General features: G+C 37.5%; 1 protein-coding gene across 1 annotated transcript in view; it reads left to right on the top strand.

Moving 5' to 3' along the window:
* DGKB (diacylglycerol kinase beta) overlaps window positions 1-18,797 on the top strand; it is a 1,145,939-nt gene that overhangs the window by 552,949 nt on the left and 574,193 nt on the right. The window contains exon 20 of the mRNA XM_055589891.1: window positions 12,092-12,190. Coding sequence (XP_055445866.1) covers window positions 12,092-12,190 — 99 coding nt within the window. The remainder of the gene's footprint in view (window positions 1-12,091; window positions 12,191-18,797) is intronic.

Raw genomic sequence — 18,797 nt, 5'->3', positions numbered from 1 at the left:
TTTTCTTTCCCATTTTCAATTTCTTTTTTTTTTTTTATTGGAGTATAGTTGCGTTACAATGCTGTGTTAGTAGTCTCTGCTGTACAGCAAAGTGAATCAGCTCTATGTATACATATGCTGCTGCTGCTGCTAAGTCACTTTAGTCCTGTCTGACTCTGTGCGACCGCATAGACGGCAGCCCACCAGGGTCCCTCTTTTTTGGATTTCTTTTTATTTAGGTCACCACAAGCACTGAGTAGAGTTCCCTGTTCTATACGGTTGGCTATCATTAGTTGCCTGTTTTATACATGGTAGTGTGTATATTGGGGAAGGCAATGGCACCCCACTCCAGTACTTCTGCCTGGGAAATCCCATGGAAGGAGGAGCCTGGTGGGCTGCAGTCCATGGGGTCGCTAAGAGTCGGACACGACTGAGCGACTTCACTTTCACTTTTCACTTTCATGCATTGGAGAAGGAAATGGCAACCCACTCCAGTGTTCTTGCCTGGAGAATCCCAGGGATGGGGTAGCCTGGTGGGCTGCCGTCTATGGGGTCGCACAGAGTCAGAAACGACTGAAGTGACTTAGCAGCAGCAGCAGCAGTGTGTATATGTCGGTTCCTATCTCCCAATCCATTCCACCTACCCTTCCCTTCTTTTTATTTATTTATTTATTTTTATTTTATTTTTTAACTTTACAATATTGTATTGGTTTTGCCATATATCAACATGAATCTGCCACAGGTATACACGTGTTCCCCAGCCTTCCCTTCTTAGTATCCATACATTTGTTGTCTATGTCTGTGTCTCTATTTCTTCTTTGCACATAAGTCCATCTGTCCCACCGTGTATTTGTGTTAATATACAATGTTTGGTTTTCTCTTTCTGAATCATTTTAGTCTGTATGACAGTCTCTAGGTCCATCCACGTCTTGGCAAATGGCACAATTTCACTCCTTTTTATGGCTGAGTAGTATTCCATTGTCTACATGGCCCACATCTTCTGTACACATTCCCCTGTTGATAGACACTTAGGTTGCTTCCACGTCCTGGCTATTGCAAACAATGCTGTAGTGAACATTGCAGGATTTTTTAAATTGTGTATTTAAAATTTGAACACTATAAAACTACACACTACCTCCTTTCCTGATATAAAAGCTTTTAGAGATTTTAAGTTTCTTTATTTGACTCCTCTTCTCTTTCCCCTATTTAATATCTTCTGCCTTTTTCATTCTATGGGAATTACTCTCCTCAGAGTTACCATTGCTAATAGTGTCTTAGTGATAATCAAAGCATCTTGAAATGTTTTTCTTGTTTTATATTCCATTTTGCTTTTCTTGTTTTCTTTTGTTTCTTGGTTCTGACACTGAAAATTTACATTTCTAGCCCCATAAATCTCCAGTTATACACTGATTTTTGGTCTTGATCCTGGTCCTAGTCTTATAAGAAATTAGGCCTTTCTTTTTATAGGAAAGAAGACATTGTGTCTGAATAAGTTCTGCTTGTATAATCTGAGGATTTCAGGTCCAGTTCAGTTCAGACAATATGACCTTAACATCTTACTCTTAAGGTCAATGTGTACCTGAAGATGACTCTTTGTCACTACAACAAAGCACGATATAAGCTATAAATGTCTTCAAATCCCACCTTCTACTCAGAGCCTGGGCTAACAGGGAGCATGGAAGGGTTTAATGCAGAGTCAGAGAGGAATGGAGCTTCTCAGGGTGCTTCTTAGCTTACTAAACTCTCCCAAGACCTGAGGCTTCTGGCTAACTTCAGCTTTATTTGCTATAATCCATGATCTCCAGGGTTCTGTGAGTGTTTGGTTCATGAAACAAAACTCAAAAAAAAAAGTTCTCATGTTTCCAGAAGAAAGAATATATATATATATATATATATATATATGCACACACACATATATATATAAGCTTCTTATGCATAGCTTCAGCTTCAGTACTCTTTTGGTGTTTTAACATTAAACAATTATATGAATATATTTATTAATTTATTGATTATCTGCCTAGGTTAAATAGAACATATCTGCCTCTGACCATTTCTATATTGAGTATGATCTATACTTCGTTCTTGAACTATTGTATAAAGATTTCAGTTTAAAGTTGATCTGGTCTTGACTGACACACTCCTGATAGCCTTTATTTTTAAAAAATGTTTATTTATGTATTTGGCTGCGCTGACTCTTAGTTTTGGCACATGGATCCTTTAGTTGCAGCATGTGTGATCTACTTCTCTGAAAAGGGGTTGAACTGGGGGCCTCCTGCCTTGGGAACATAGAGTCTTAGCCACTGGACCACCAGGGAAGTCCCCTGCTTGCCTTTAAACAAACTGAATCTACTTTCTTATGTCTTTATGCTTCCCAGAAAGTGCTATAAATATAGTAAAGAGCTAGCAGAAGCTGTGAAAGTGATGGGATATGCACCATCAGAGCTGAGTGTTAGGGAGGCCTATCTGAATGGAGTCTGCATGGAATAGATTGTAGAGAGAAACAAAGAGAATGAAACCTGGTTTCATTTCAGTGGTTTTACAAATGCTATCACTTCCTTTAAACATAGGGCTTTGACAATTGCTTGAGTCTTAATTTAGTCATAAGTTAGACTGACCATATTCCTATAAGTGTCTCTGTTCAACAACTAAGGCAGTAGTTGTATAATCTTAGACAAAGTTTATACAAGCTTTGGCCAGTTTCTTAATTGTCAAAATGGATATAATGATACCTATCTTGTAAGACGTTTTTTATAAAAATTAAATGAATTTTTAAAAATCTATATAAATATGTTTAGTGCAGAATCTCATACATAATAATGCTTGCATGTGTGCTAAGTCGATTCAGTTGTGTCTGACTCTTTGCGACCCCATGGATGGTAGCCCATAAGGATCCTCTGTCCATGGGATTCTTCAGGCAACAGTACCACAGTGGGTTGCCATTTCCTTCCCCAGAGGATATTCCTGACCCGGGGATCAAACCCGAGTCTCTTAAGTCTCCTGCATTGGCAGGCATGTTCTTTACTTCTAACTCCACCTGGGAAGCCCATACTAGTGCTTCAAAGTGAAGTTGCTCAGTCATGTCTGACTCTTAGTGACCCCATGGCCTGTAGCCTACCAGGCTTCTTGGTCCATGGATTTTCCAGGCAAGAATACTGGAGTGGGTTACCATTTCCTTCTCCAGGAGATCTTCCTGACCCAGGGATTGAACCCGCGTCCCCAGCGTTGTAGGCAGACGCTTTACCGCCTGAGCCACCAGGGAAGCGCCTGGTGCTTAGTGATCGACAATTACTTTCACAGTGAAGGCTAGGTAAAATGCCGTGTGTGTGTGTGTGTGTGTGTGTGTGTGCATGCTCAGTCTTGTCTGACTCTCTGAGACCCCATGGACTGTAGCCCACCACAATCCTCTGTTGATGGAATTCTTCAGGCAAGAATACTAGAGTGGGTTGCCATGTCGTCTTCCAGAGGAATCTTCTCAATCCAGGGATTGAACCCACATGCCTTGCATCTCTTGCATTGGAAGGAAGATTCTTTACCACTAGTACCACCTGGAAAGCCCAGGTAAATTGTCATGTGGGGGCAGAAAGCCCAACCTCTGGCTCACAGAGGGTACTCCATGAATGTTACTCAAACCATCTCTCTCCCTTCTGGAAGGAACTCTAATTTCCCAGTCTAAGAATAACACCTGCATGTCCTAAAAGCATTCAGAAACATGTGGTCCTGAATATCACTAAAGCCTAGACTAAGCTGATTTATTTATATTCACAAACTCTCTTCTATGAAACATAGTAACATCATGCTTGCAATGATTGGAAATAGAGCTGGAAGTCAATCTCTTATCCTTGTCTTTCACCTCTATCTCATATATTCAACCTATCACTGAGCCTCTAAGTTTCCTCCTTAAAATATCTCTCTCAGATTTGGTTTTTGTCTTCACCATTCACAGCCCAAGTGCAAGCTCTTAGCACCTCTTAACTAGATTAGAGTCAGAAATCTTGGCTTACCTCCCTAACAGAAGGTACTTTTCCTATAACACAGGCTGCAAACCACCTCCAGAATCAACTTCTGAAAATACGGTTTTGTTATCATATGCCACCTTTGGCAACCCATAATAGTTCTGTGAAAATAAATGCAGCCCTCACCTCTTCCTACCTCAACCTGGTTTTCATTTCCCCAAATATGAGAGCCAGGCCTAAGCGCATGACGTATGTAATATTCCCCTCCATGCCCAGGCCCTGCTATAAGTTGAGTTTGTCTGTGGACAGTTCCCAGGGAAAGCCATGCTTCACCCTTGTTATTTAGCTCACCTTGCTTTATTTTATTTTTTAGTATTGTTAAAAATTTTATTTGTTTATTTTTCTGTGTTTTGGGTCTTGATTGCCACATGTGGGCTTTCTCTAGTTGCGGCAAGCGAAGGCCACTCTCTAGTTGCCATGTTCGGGCTTCTCACTGCCGTGGCTTTTCTTCTTTGCAGCGCACAGGCCCTAAGATGAGTAGGCTTCAGTAGTTATGGCACATGGGCTTAGTTGCCCCATGGCATGTGGGGTCTTCCCGAACCAGGGACTGAACCCGTGTCCCCTACATTGGTGGACCACCAGGGAAGTCCCTTGCTCACTCTGATTGTCCTGAATGCACCCAACTCAAATTCTAACTACACTTCAAGAACCAAATTAAGTTCCGTATTTCCCTTGAGATTTTTCTTGACACTATATGTTTACTTTTTCTGAATACTTTCCAAACTTTTATTCCATACCAAAGGAAGACTGAAATGCTGTCTAGAACTGTCATATCTGCATGCTAACATTGTCTACACTGCTCGATCACAGTCTTATCCAGCTCCAGATCCAATATACACCTTGGATCACCCTGCTGCTACTGCTGCTAAGTCACTTCAGTCATGTCCGACTCTGTGTGACCCCACAGACATCAGCCCACCAGGCTCCCCCGTCCCTGGATCACCCTAATCACCCTAAATCTTGATTCAGTGCCGAATATAGAGGATATCCTCCACAATTTCACTTTCATGACAGGTATCCTTTTCTTCTTACTGCTAAATAGTGAATTTTAAATGTATGACTTAAATTGTCTTTTTTTAAAAAATCCTGTAATCCTCAAATATACATCAGGTATACAAGTGTGTGTATACAAATACTTAAAGGTACAAAAAAGTATTAGTCGCTCAGTAGCATCCAACTCTTTGCAACCCCAGGGACTGTACACTGTGAGGCCCTTCTGTCCATGGAATTCTCCAGGGATGAATTGGAGTAGGCGGCCATGTTCTTCTTCAGGGGATCTTCCCAACCCAAGGATCAAACCCAGGTTTTCCACACTGCAGGCAGATTTTTACAGTCTGAGCCACCAGCCACCTTTTTATTCAGAACCTGTGGATTCTTGATGTTACAGAATTTTGCCATCATTTAGATAAGAAAGTTAGGCTCTTAGAACTGAGTTCTATCTCCTTTTGTAAGTCTCACCACTTAAAAATGAAAACAGGAAAATCCTAAGAAAGAACAATATAAACTGCCTTCTAACATTTAGGCAGCCACTTCCCTGTGCTTTGCAATTCCATCAGCTGGGCTGAATGTCCTCATTGCTTCTTTTTTCCTCCTCTTGCTGACATTCTCTGATCCTTAAGATATCACTGTTTAATCACTATTATTAGAGAGATGCAAATCCAAACTACAGTGAGGCATCCCCTCACACAGGTCAGAATGGCCATGATCAAAAATCTACAAACAATAAATCTTGGAAAGGGTATGGAGAAAAGGGAACGTTCTTGTCCTGTTGATGGGAATGCAAATTGATACAGCCACTGTGGAGAACAGTATGGAAATTCCTTCAAAATCTATGAATAAAACTACCATATGACCCAGAAATCCTACTACTAGGCATATACCCTGAGGAAACCAGAATAGCTAAGACATGGAAGCCATCTCGATGTGAACAGATAGATGAATGGATAAAGAAGTTATGGTACATATACACAATGAAAAGTTGGCTTAAAGCTCAACATTCAGAAAACGAAAATCATGGCATCTGGTCCCATCACTTCATGGGAAATAGATGGGGAAACAGTGGAAACAGTGTCAGACTTTTTTGGAGGGGGGGCTCCAAGATCACTGCAGATGGTGACTGCAGCCATGAAATTAAAAGACGCTTACTCCTTGAAAGAAAAGTTATGACCAACCTAGATAGCATATTGAAAAGCAGAGACATTACTTTGCCAACAAAGGTCCGTTAGTCAAGGCTATGGTTTTCCCAGTGGTCATGTATGGATATGAGAGTTGGACTCTGAAGAAAGCCAAGTGCTGAAGAATTGATGCTTTTGAACTGTGGTGTTGGAGAAGACTCTTGAGAGTCCCTTGGACTGCAAGGAGATCCAACCAGTCCATTCTAAAGAAGATCAGCCCTGGGTGTTCTTTGGAAGGAATGATGCTAAAGCTGAAACTCCAGTACTTTGGCCACCTCATGTGAAGAGTTGACTCATTGGAGAAGACTCTGATGCTGGGAGGGATTGGGGGCAGGAGGAGAAGGGGATGACAGAGGATTAGATGGCTGTCTGGCATCACCTACTCGATGGACATGAGTTTGAGTGAACTCCGGGAGATGGTGATGGACAGGGAGGCCTGGCGTGCTGCAGTTCATGGGGTTGCAAAGAGTCAGACATGACTGAGCGACTGAAATGAACTGAATAAAAAGGAATGCATTTGAGTTGGTTGTAATGAGATGGACAGACCTAGAGCCTATTAAACAGGGTGAAGTAAATCAGAAAGAGAAAGAGAAATATCATTTATTAATGCATATATATGGAATCTAGAACAGAGAAGGCAATGGCACCCCACTCCAGTACTCTTGCCTAGAAAATCCCATGGATGGAGGAACCTGGTAGGCTACAGTCCATGGAGTCGCCACGAGTCAGTCGCGACTGAGTGACTTCACTTTCACTTTTCACTTTCACGTAATGGAGAAGGAAATGGCAACCCACTCCAGTGTTCTCACCTGGAGAATCCCAGGGACGGCAGAGCCTGGTGGGCTGCTGTCTATGGGGTCTCACAGAGTCGGACATGACTGAAGTGACTTAGCAGCAGCTTAGCAGCATGGAATCTAGAAAGATGGTACTGATGAACCTATCTACAGGGCAAAAATGGAGAGGCAGACATAGAGAACAGACTTTTGGACACAGTAGGTGCGGGAGAAGGTGGGATGATTTGAGAGAGTAGCATTGAAATGTATATATTACCGTGTGTAAAATACATAGCCAGTGGGAATTTTCTGTATGACACAGGAAACCCAAAGCTCGTGCTCTGTGACAGCCTAGATGGGTGGGATGGGGAGGGAGATAGAAGGGAGGTTAAGAGGGAGGGGGCATATGTATAGCTATATGACTGACTCTTGTTGATATATGGCAGAAACCATCACAATATTGTAATCATTCTTCAATTAAAAATAATTTTTTTAAAAAAAAGATCTCACTCTTTATACCTGTTGATTTCTACCCTGAAAGTATTTTCTTGACATTCTATTGAAATAGGTTGTCATTTGCTCCTGGTTGTGGTAAAATGTTCATGGTCAGGCAGGACTCACAGTATCGGTGGATACTTTTCATTTGAGCTTGGCAAAAGCAAGCCTATATTGTGGCTATAGATTATTGACTTTTGGTATCATGTAGGACTACTACTTCTTTTAAAATAGTCAACTCCTAGCAATAATGTTTAAAGGTTTCTAATGACTTAACAATATAAAGATTCATGCTTTAGCAAATGCCAGTGTTAATGTAGCACCTCAAATGGAAAAATGTTAGAGACAAAAATACATATAAATCAACAAATATTCCTCTAATCTGGTCTCTTCATTTTTCTGCAGAAAAACTATTTCATTTTTCTTCCAAATTCTTATAGAAATTTATTTTCTATTTTTCTTCCTTTCAACTTTTTAGATTCTGTTTTCTTCTCAATACAACACCATCACTCTTTTCTCAACTCCATCCCATAAACACATATACATATACACACATACACACAAGCTTATTCACACATTTTCTTTTTCTTCCTAAATTGAGACAGCTTTTTTCAATAAACACAGATCTGGCTCTAAATTAAGTGCTATTAGAAATGTTGTAAAGTCTGAAATTATTTCCAAGTGTTTAATTCACTTCCAGAAATAGTTTATATTTTATGAATTTTCTAGCTATGATACTGATACCCTTACACAGAAATGGAAGTTTCTGTACATATAATAAAAAATATGACCTGATGATTTCTTTTTTTTTTTTTTTTTTGACCCGATGATTTCTATGCCTTAGTCTAAAAATGCAAAGGTAACTGTGAACAAAAATAAAAACACTGTTTAAAAGGTAACAATTTCTTTACTCTGGGGCTCCATTGGCCATTCCATTTAAGAGACAGCACTCATCAATGGTCTAGTTTATTGCTCTTCTTGATGAGTCTTTTTCTCTGTTTTGTTGATTTACAATCTGGGTTATCTTTAAGAGAATTGTCAGACTTCAGTATCTTACTGTCACTGAGAAGGACTCAGCTTTGACTTTTTTTTTTCTGTAAAATGGCATGGTGATGAGTTTAAGCAACTTGTTACTATTACCGATTATGCTCACTTTATTCCTTTTTACATTGTTATTTAAAACATATCATACATACAGAAAATTATAAATATCCCAGGAAGAGAGCTCAGTGAATTTTGCACAAATGAGCACTATGTGTAGCTAACACCTGATGGAGAAACAAAACATTACCAGTAACCTGAAATACTTTTAGGGGCTAGTGGCTTTTAAATTCTATTATATGGTTTCTATTTTGTTGATATTTCCTTTTTTTTTTTTAATAGACTTCATTTGTTGCAAAGTTTTAACTTTATAGCAAAAATGATGTACACTTTTAATCCTGATAGTCTTGGGAACCATAAGCATTTTCTCATTGTCCTTCATATTTTATAGTTTGTCTTCAAGTATGTTTATGAACAATATGCTCAGTGCAGTAGACCTGCTATACACACTGTGGAAAAGTCAGGATTTTCCAATGCGGTGTCCTCAGCTTTGATACTTCCAGCTACAAATAATGTCATGATGTTGAGGGACACCCACACATATTTAGCAGCTGCCAGATTCCAGTCTTAAGCGAAGTGTAAGGTGCCTTATATGTTATTAGTTAATACAGACTTCTTGAGGAGGAGAATTTTCTTGCACTGTGTCTTCCTGTTTCACAGATGATGATATGGTTACTGACATCCTTGTGGATCCTGCTACATGCTTATGTTCCTGCAAGACTCTGTCTCATAGCCACCTGGACCACATGGCAATCAAACTGGGCAGTGCCGTGCTGATTTCATTTAGCTCTGCAGGGAAGCCAGGGCTTCCCAGGTGATGGTAGTGGTAAAGAATCCACTTGCCAGTGCAGGAGACATAGAGATGTGGGTTTGATCTCTGGATTGGGAAGATCCCATGGAGGAGGGCATGACAACCCACTGCAGTATTCTTGCCTGTACAGAATCCCCATGGACAGAAGAGCCTGGTGGGCTACAGTCCATGGGTTGCAAAGAGTCAGACATGACCGAAGTGACTTAGCACGCAGCACACATGCCGGGAGCAGTGTTTCATAGGACCCGTTCCAGTACCTATGCTCTGAAACCCTCAAACCATACTCCATATATTCTGTTTGGCTTATCAACTTTGTAATTCTTTCTGAGTGCTCAGTTCCTTGTTTGTTTTGCTGGAAAACTAGCTTAAATACCAAAAAGCTGTCATTAAATTCATTTTATTTTTGTTGTCTTTTATTACATCTGGTAACCCTCAAATAACTGTATAGAGAGGTTAGTCATCCCTTCCCATATCAGTTGCAGATTGTTAGAAATGCATGGGGTGGAGGCAGGGTGGAGGCTGAGCTGCTCAGCTTGTGTAGGTGATCAGTGCTGGCAAGATCTCAGTATCCTGTCTCTCTATCCTTCAGAGTTGCATGTAAAACTTCAGTCACTGCAAGCATGAAAATTCAGTTTTTTCTCACTCTGTGCACACAGAAATTTTATCTTAGTCTTGCATTGTCAGTTTTAAATAGGTAGTGCAGGATCGAAAAGCAGAAGCTTTTTCTCTGTGACACCATGGTACAAAAGAGCCTTCAAGACACACAGCCTGACTTTAATTTTTGGTTCAGTTTTCATAGCACTTGATACATTCCTTTCCAAGGGCTACCATAATGAAACACTACAAAAGGAGAGCAGAAAGTTATCTTTTCATAGTTCTAGAAGCTAGAAACCCAAGATCAAGATGTTAGCGGGCCATGCTCCCTCTGAAGGCTGTAGTGAAGAATCCACCCTCACCTTTTCCTGATTCTGAGAGTGGCCCCCAATCATTGGTGGTCCCTGGCCTTTGGCTTCATCACCAAATCCCTGCTTCACATGACCTGTCACATGACCTCTTGCCTCCACGTCTGTCTCTTTATATCCAGATGTCTCTCTTCTCATAAGAAAGCCGGTCATTGGATTAAACTCCAAGCTATTTCAGTATAACTTCAATTGAACTTGAATATGCCTACAAAGATTTTAGTTCTCAAAGAGTTCATATTGTACAGATACTAGAATTCAGGACATTAACTGGGGAAAGACTCAATTTAACCTGCAACACTTGATAATCTGTTTGGTCTGAATCCCAAATTTCAGGGTCATGATTTATTCTGAGAAAATTGATGAAGTCTAATATATTAATAATATATTTAAACCAGTCACTAATTTTATTTTGTGGAAACTATGCATTTCCATTTGCCAGATGATTGCCTGTTAATTTAGTTCTGTTTTGCATATGGCTCCAAGTGCTTCTTTATCTTGAATTCCCCTTGCCTCTTGACAAAGCAATGCCTGGTAAGATGAAACCACTTTTTTAATAAGGAGTTTACGTGTCACTGAGAAGCAAAACTGCTAATTATGGATGAATGTGTAAAGGTATTTTTATTTCATGTAATGTGGCCTAGTGTGAGTTAATTATAGTACAAGTAGCCTTAATTCCAAGGCAGGGTGTTACCATGATAGATGTTTTAGATCCAAGGACAACAGAAATACCCCTTCTGTAGTGAACTACTCAGGTGAACTCTTATCACCACCAGCACATCTACTCTCATGAGATCCTGTGCTTGGTCGTTAATGAACTGTTACAAAGGTAGGCTTGTGTGGGAAATTAATATAACCAAGATTTAAATGGGTGGCTTTTGGTTCAGAACTGAAAAATAAGTCAGCTCCTTCTTGGTTCTGAACAAAACATGTTATTTTATTAACATCTGTAATTTTTTTAAAAGCATGACTATTTCATATTACATTAATAGGGAGTAGGGGATAAAGGCATCCATAGGTACCTTTAAACAACTATTACCTTAACAATTCTATATGGCTCCAATAAGAATTATCACCTCAATTAAAAAAAAATCACTTATTTAATATACCATAATATAATACCTTAATTTCAACTTGTGGCCAGGTTTGATAAAAATATCAGTTTAAATTCATACGTGTTGAAAAGTAAATTACACTTATGATTATACACTTACTTAATGTAGAGCTGATAAATACAATATAAAGATAAATTTTTATAATCATAATCATCTTCTTATATTTATATCCTGCTCCTACTGAGATGAATCTCTGGTTACATTTACATATTGAATTAGAAAGTTAAAACTAATGATGGGATCAATTATGCCCCATACTGAGCTGTGCACTTTGGAATGACTTTGAGAAAACAGGAGGGTCAAAAAAAAAAAGCAGCCACAGTGCACAGTGGTTTCAAGATTATGCTAACAGATAAGCATAGGAAGGATTGTAATGGATGATAATGTGTGTTTGTCAAAGAAATCAGGCTTTTCAGGGGAAAAACGTAAAGGACATTTCTAATATAAACATTTCTGAGAATTAGAAAATGTATAGGCTGGGTCACGGAGGTTGCTGCTGTTTATTTAAGGCAGACTGTATAAGAACAGATGTCATAGGAGTCCCTTTATGATCCTGTTTGTTTGTTCTTGTAATTCTTTAAATGCATTTGCTGCATCTCAGGTAAAGTAGAATCTGCTTCGTGTTTGCTGTTGTTATGCAAAATGATAGTTTCCTCTTTCTCCTTCCCTAGCTGCATAATAAATGTGCTTCTCATCTGAAACCTGAATGTGACTGCGGACCTTTGAAGGACCATATTTTACCACCCACCACAATCTGTCCAGTGGTACTGGTGAGTTTTTCCTTCTCATTATTCTGTTATAACTTGGGATTTCTGTAACTAACTGGTGCACCGTACCACTTGATGCTTTCAGAGGTCATTTTCCATTGATCAAGGCAGAGCTCAGTAGACCTAAAATACCTCCTTACTTCTGAGAAGACCTCTTTGCCCACTATATTTCCTTTTGCCTTCATGGCACAATAAACTTATCAGTAAGGTATGCTCTAACTGAAGCTGACTCAGGTTTTATCACTCAGTCATGTTGTACTTACCAGAAATTGTATAGGCAGAACACTTCCACATTTTACGTGTTTTATAGATCGAGCTTCCCAGAATAATGAAGTTATTCTTATGGGCAGTTTTGCTGGAGATACACATTATGTATCTTCAATTGGGAAGTCTCTCACCTAAGTCAGAGGCTACTTAGAATGAGGACACCCACCTGGAAGAGAGCTGTGTATTTTATGTTTTATTAGTGAACAATAAATTTAACTACCTGCAAAACAGTTACTTGATTCAATAAATATACAAGCGAAAAAAATGCGTAAGTAAAGTAACCTTGATAAGAGCAAATCCTGATAGAAAGAGAAGCAGCTATTCAAAGATAATATTCACATTACCTTTCAAAATCCAAATTGTTTCTAAAGTGAAGCAGTTATTTTACAAAACAAACCATTTTATATCCATAATGCAGTTCTCATTTTTTTTAAACACCATGGAAATTAACTAGCTGGAACTTCAGTTTGATGTAAAAAAATAACAACAACTAAGAAATGTTAGACAAATACTTTTCTAAAGGTCAACTTAGAAATTAATCAAATTACTCAATTTGCACCCACTTATGATTCATTTTGTAATTATCTGTAAAATACTGGATGTATTTAAATGCCTTTATTTAAAAAAAATTAAAAACTCTTTATTTTCCCAAACTGCAAAGAAAAAGAAGAAGAAAATACCTCCATATTGCTGAGGATAGCAATAACCAATTCTAAATTTCCCTTTATCGTGTAAGAATTATAAGACATCCTGTAGTAAATAAGATTAATTAAAATTAATGAGAGCCATATTAAATTTTTTTATCTTTTGTAGTATTTTCTTAAAGAGAAAGAACTTGTAGAATTTTTATATATTTGCATTTTAAAAAATACATAGTAATTTTTACTGGTTTAGACGCATTCTTAATCTCAGATTTTAACTCTAAGGAAAAAATCTATTATGTCATTCCAGCTATCTGTGTAAAACCCTACTAAATTCAGTGAGCCAGGGGACTATTTCTTTGACCTACTTATGTCAGCCTCTAGTCTTATAAGCTCAAAAATGAGATAGAATCTTTTATTATCCCATCCTTCCTTTCTTTGAAAGAATCAAAGGTAAAGAACATCTGTTGAATAAATGGTTTTGTCTTGAACAATCTTGCAGACTCTTTCGTTGCTTTTGTAGACACTTTTGATTCTGAAGATTTATTTTCTCATTAAATCTTCCTAAGGCTTTTTATCATGATTTGTATCTCGGCATTTGCTGTATTATCATTTTCTTGGTACTAACTGAAGTGTTAGGCACTGTTAACCACCTCATCCTTCATGAATGTCTACCTTCCTTGACTCCCATTATCCCACCCTCTCCTGATTCTTCTTGTGTTTCTCTGGATATTTGCTTTTTATATCTTTCCTGGTTTTCAAGAGTTCAGCCTGCCCCATGTTGGATCCCATCCATATGCCCTACCCTCACTCGCATGTCATGGCTTTCTGCTCTTAACATTCTTCCCAGTGAGATCTTGCTTAGTCATTTACTTCATTATTGTGTTAAATTATATTAAGTTCAACCTCCGCTTATGAGTCTCAAGTGCTCAACCTGAAAGTTCCATGTTGTTTACATGCATGATATATTATTATAAGTAATAACAGTAACTTCTACTTATTGAGCACATATATTATACCAACAACTATGCTAAATATCTTAGTCCATTCAAAAAGTGTTTATTGTTTAGTATGTGCCCAATAGTATTAACAGTGGAAAGAAGCCCAAATAAAATCTTTGCCTTCATGCAGCTTTCATTCCATTGGTGTGAAATAGGCAATAAGCAAAGCAATAAGTAAGTTATTTAGTACCTGTTTGTGCCTCAGATGGTAAAGACTCTACCTGCCATGTGGGACACCCAAGTTCAATCCCTGGGTGGGAAAGATCCCCTGAAGAAAGGAATGGCAACCCACTCCAGTATTCTTGCCTGGAAAATTCCATGGACAGAGGAGCCTGGAGAGCTACAGTCCATGGGGTCACAAAGAGTTGGGCATGACTGAGCAACAAACACTTTTAATTTTATATTAACTTACTGGTGGTATTTAAAGTTTAAAGGACAAAATTAAAGTGGGAAAAGAAAAGAAGGAATGTTGGAACTGCAGTTATAAGAGAGCAAGTTAAGAGTTCATGGAAAATAGAGTTCAAGGAAATAGTAGAGCGAAGAGTTGAGGACTGTGAGAGAGTTGCTTTTGTGGCTCTCTGGGGACAGAACTCTGTAGACAGAGGAGTCACCCAGGAGGAGAAGCACAGACTCAGGCAGGAGAAGCCTGACATTATCTGAAGACATTAGTACCTGAGTCTGTTTTGCAGGGCGAATAATAGTAGAGAATTTCAAATATGTCTTAAGATTTTCATATGCATAGGTAGGGACAATTTAAGCTATTCTAAGGTCGTTAGCCTTTACTGTGAAAGAAATTGGAAGTCAGACCAGATGAGAGAATGATCTGACTTATGTATTTAAAAGAACATCAGTCTAACTGGTGTGCTTAGGGGCTAACAGTGGAAAAAGGAAATGGCACTTAGATTTTCTTTAGAAAAGTAGGAAGCTGGCTCATTGCTGAGAAAAAGGATAGTTTGAGAGTTTTGTGGATCAGGAATAAATTACACAACAGTCACTTGGAGAATGGGAGCTATGTGGATCAAGGAAATATCAGATGATTGCCAGGGAATAAGGAACAGTCTCCGGTTAATAATAGTGAATTTAGAACAAGATCAGTAAACTTGAATGGGTACATTTCTCTGGTGATATTCAGTCTTATTTCTCCAGTTATATTCTAACTCCAGGAATAGAATAGCCATGGGTCAGCTTTAATGAGACTGTGTTTTACCCAATATGATCAAAGGAGAGGGAATCAAAGGAGTTGAGAGTGTGTGCAAGCGAGTAATTGTAGGGATTGGCTGTGGAATTTAAGCTGGGAAACAAGGGAAGTTAAGGACATGGAGAGTAAAGTGCAGTAAGGGATGTTAGGAAAATACATTGTGGATTACAGTGGGATCAAAGATTGTTGAAATCAACCTTATTAGTGTCAAGTTACAAGAATGAGTGAGATAACAATGAGATTATGGAGGGGTTGCAGTTATTGATGATGATAGGTATGAATTAATTTAAATATCACAGTGATGCCAAAAAGTAAATATTGTAACTCTCGATTTTACCTATGAGAAAAGTGAGAAAGAGAGATTAAGTAAATTTTCGGTGTCAGATGGCTATGAAGTAGCAATCCGAGATTGCAACCCAAGAACAATCATTCCAGAGCTTGTACACTGAGCTCATCATTTCTAGCCTTTCTCCAAGTCCCAAGATAGATCTTCTCCTATTGGCCTTTTCTAGACCCTTCTTTTTCCAACCTTCCCAAGCCAGAAGCCTAAGAATTATCATTGGTGCTTCATCTTGAATATCAAATTTATCATTAGGCAGCCTATACTGATGTTCTTACTTCTCTCTTTTGCCTTCAACCCAACTGTAACTGCCTCATATGTTACTCGCAGATTGTTTTCCAGAATTTTCCTAATATTAGTAGAATTATTATAGAATTGCCTCTTCTTTGCGTTCTCCACACTGCTTCTGGGATCTACTTTCAAAAACACAATAAAATATTTTCCTACTCAAATATTTTAAAATACTTAAAATATTTTTAGTGATTCCTATTTGAATTACAAACTATCTAGCAAGGTAAACAAGGCTCTTTAACTTAATCACTCCACCTAATCCCTTACACACCATCTTACATGCTAGAAATCAAGGATTTGAACTACTTGAAATTCTCTAAGTATACCTGCTCTCCAAAGCCTTTGTGGTTTTGTACAAATCAATAAATTGGCCTGACTCACTTTGCCTTGCTGCCTTGCTAAGTAGAAATTAAAGTTTGCTTTCTGATCATGGAATTAGTACTTGCTTCTTAAACCCATTGGCTATTTAAATAATAAAACTTTAAACAAATTAATAAAGTTGTTCTGCACACAAAATTGCTTAATATGCTTCAAGTGATAGATTCTGAGGCTTTTTAATTTGTGAACTTTCAATAACTTCCCAGGAATGATTTCACACTGTATCTACTACTGGAATTTTTAAACTTTCATTGAAAGAAAATCCTTAGTCTTCACACATAATACAATATTTTTTATTCTCTAATAACAACTTTCTTCTTAAAAAATATAAGTTCTCAGTTTCTCATGATCATGTAAGTTTCAAACTCAGTAGCAATGTGGTCATTAACATTATTTATAGCTCATTCTAGAAAATATGGAATGAAGAATTAAAACCTAACATTTTATTGAAGTTTTTAATCCCTTTGACTCTATTGTCAGGAATCAGTTATTGAATGAGCAATGTAAACTTACTACAGATTAGATATCTTATCTCTGGTTGAAGCATTTTAATGGCATACTTCTAGGTCAAGGTCAGTATCAACAGTCTTCTTATATTTTAGAGCACCCCTTCAGGTATTCATTTTATTCATTTATTCTTTAAAATTTCTATACCTCTCTTCTCAGACCCCAAACTCTCCCAGGTACTTATTAGCTTTAATGACTCAATAGATATGTGCTCACCTGTTATGAAGATTAGCCAAGTCAGCATGTTCTTTGCACCGATGACATGCTTTTATAAGCGTACACTAAAAATTACTTCCACAGTTAGTCTTGATAGTGTCTCTTTCCATAAAATAAAGCCAACTATTCTGAAATTAAAATAGAAATGTAATAATGATTCCACATATCAAATATAATCATGGATTTCTGGAATTGCAATGGATTTCTAGCATATTTTAAGTATACGATCAAAAGAAGCTTCATCGTGTAAAAGTTATCTAGGTTCTTTGTGACTGTGTTTATGAACCTATAATGCTTTCTCTAAGGATTTTCCAGCAAAAAAAATAAAATAAAAATGATTAGAACTATTGTCTCTCTACTTCCATACTGAAGATAATTCAGAACTGTTTACAAAGGTAGATTTCTTGAAGGTCTATCCTCATCTCACTTCCAAACAACTGGAAAGTGAATCCAATCCAATTCTATTAGTCAGGACTCTTGATCAGCAGCTTAATTTCTAGAAAAAGCCATTAACCCTTACCAAATGATAGTCAAAACAGATGTTCTTCCTTTAATGGACTCCATCAAAAATGCATTCCTGATTCTTATTTCGGATCACTCTCTGTGTCATCAACCTACACTGAAAGGCTTAAAAAAAATAATATGAAGCTGCTCCATTGTAACAAAAAAGGTATGTTTTTAGAGATTCCTTCATTTCCTAACAGAAGTCCCTTTCCACTCTGTTTATCATCGTTTAATAACCTCTGAATGTTAGTATTATTATCATGTTTCATCTTCTATCCTTAAGAAGAATAGAGTTAAATTTATACTGACGTTTGACTGTGATGCTAAGTTGTATGTTATTTATTTCCGTGTGCTAATCTGTAAGTCTGTTGTTATCCATTTCATAAATTTTTTTCACTATAATGGTCTCATTCAGTACTTCTCAAATTATTAATGGTGCAAAATTTTTTTAGGTCCCAGAAATCAATGGAATAGGCCAGATAGAGTCCATTTGATTTTCAGAATAATTTTATAGTGGAAGCTTTAAATTTGATACTTCCCTAGAATTATGGTCTAGTCTTACATTAATTATAAATTTTATGTTTTTTTTTTCTCCTAATGATAGGCTAACTGAGTGTCTATGATTACATGTGTTTTTATAATAATTTTTCAGTTTGTGTTAGGGTTTTATTCAATTAATTCTGCTCCTGTCAACAAATGAATACTTGAGATGTCTCCTGAGGAAGTAGCTTTTTTAACTTTATATTTGAACAGCAAAAGCAGATCATCATAAAAATCATTTCTATTATATTTAGCTCTGTGATTTAATTTTCTCTTTATAAAATAATTACTTTACATTAGAATTTAAAAGCAAGCTTCTATTCTCTAACAAGGGGCTAATTATTTAGTAATTTTCTATATTAACATATATTAGTAAAGTTGATAAAATATGGGGACTATGTAATGTTGATTACTTTAAATCTGGATTTATATTACATATAAGTATCCATTCTTCATGTTAGTGTTAAGACTATGCCTTTAAATTGTTTTTCAGATCACTGTTGATGAACAATGTATATTATTTTTATTTATAATAGCTGCAGTGCCAGATTCCTCCTGTTTTTTCTTCTCTTTCCTTCTTTCTTTCTTCCTTCCTTCCACTGACTTTTATAGAAGTCACCAAAGCTAAAAATTCAGATAAGAACAGTTCTCTTATTTACTATAATTTTGACTCTGTGGGGCAAGACGGGCAAGAAGATTACATTTCCAGTGTGTAAATCTTGGCTTA

The sequence above is a fragment of the Bubalus kerabau genome, chromosome 8 (genome assembly GCF_029407905.1).
Source record: "Bubalus kerabau isolate K-KA32 ecotype Philippines breed swamp buffalo chromosome 8, PCC_UOA_SB_1v2, whole genome shotgun sequence".
NCBI lineage: Eukaryota > Metazoa > Chordata > Mammalia > Artiodactyla > Bovidae > Bubalus > Bubalus kerabau.
This window is presented reverse-complemented; position numbering and strand designations above follow the sequence as displayed.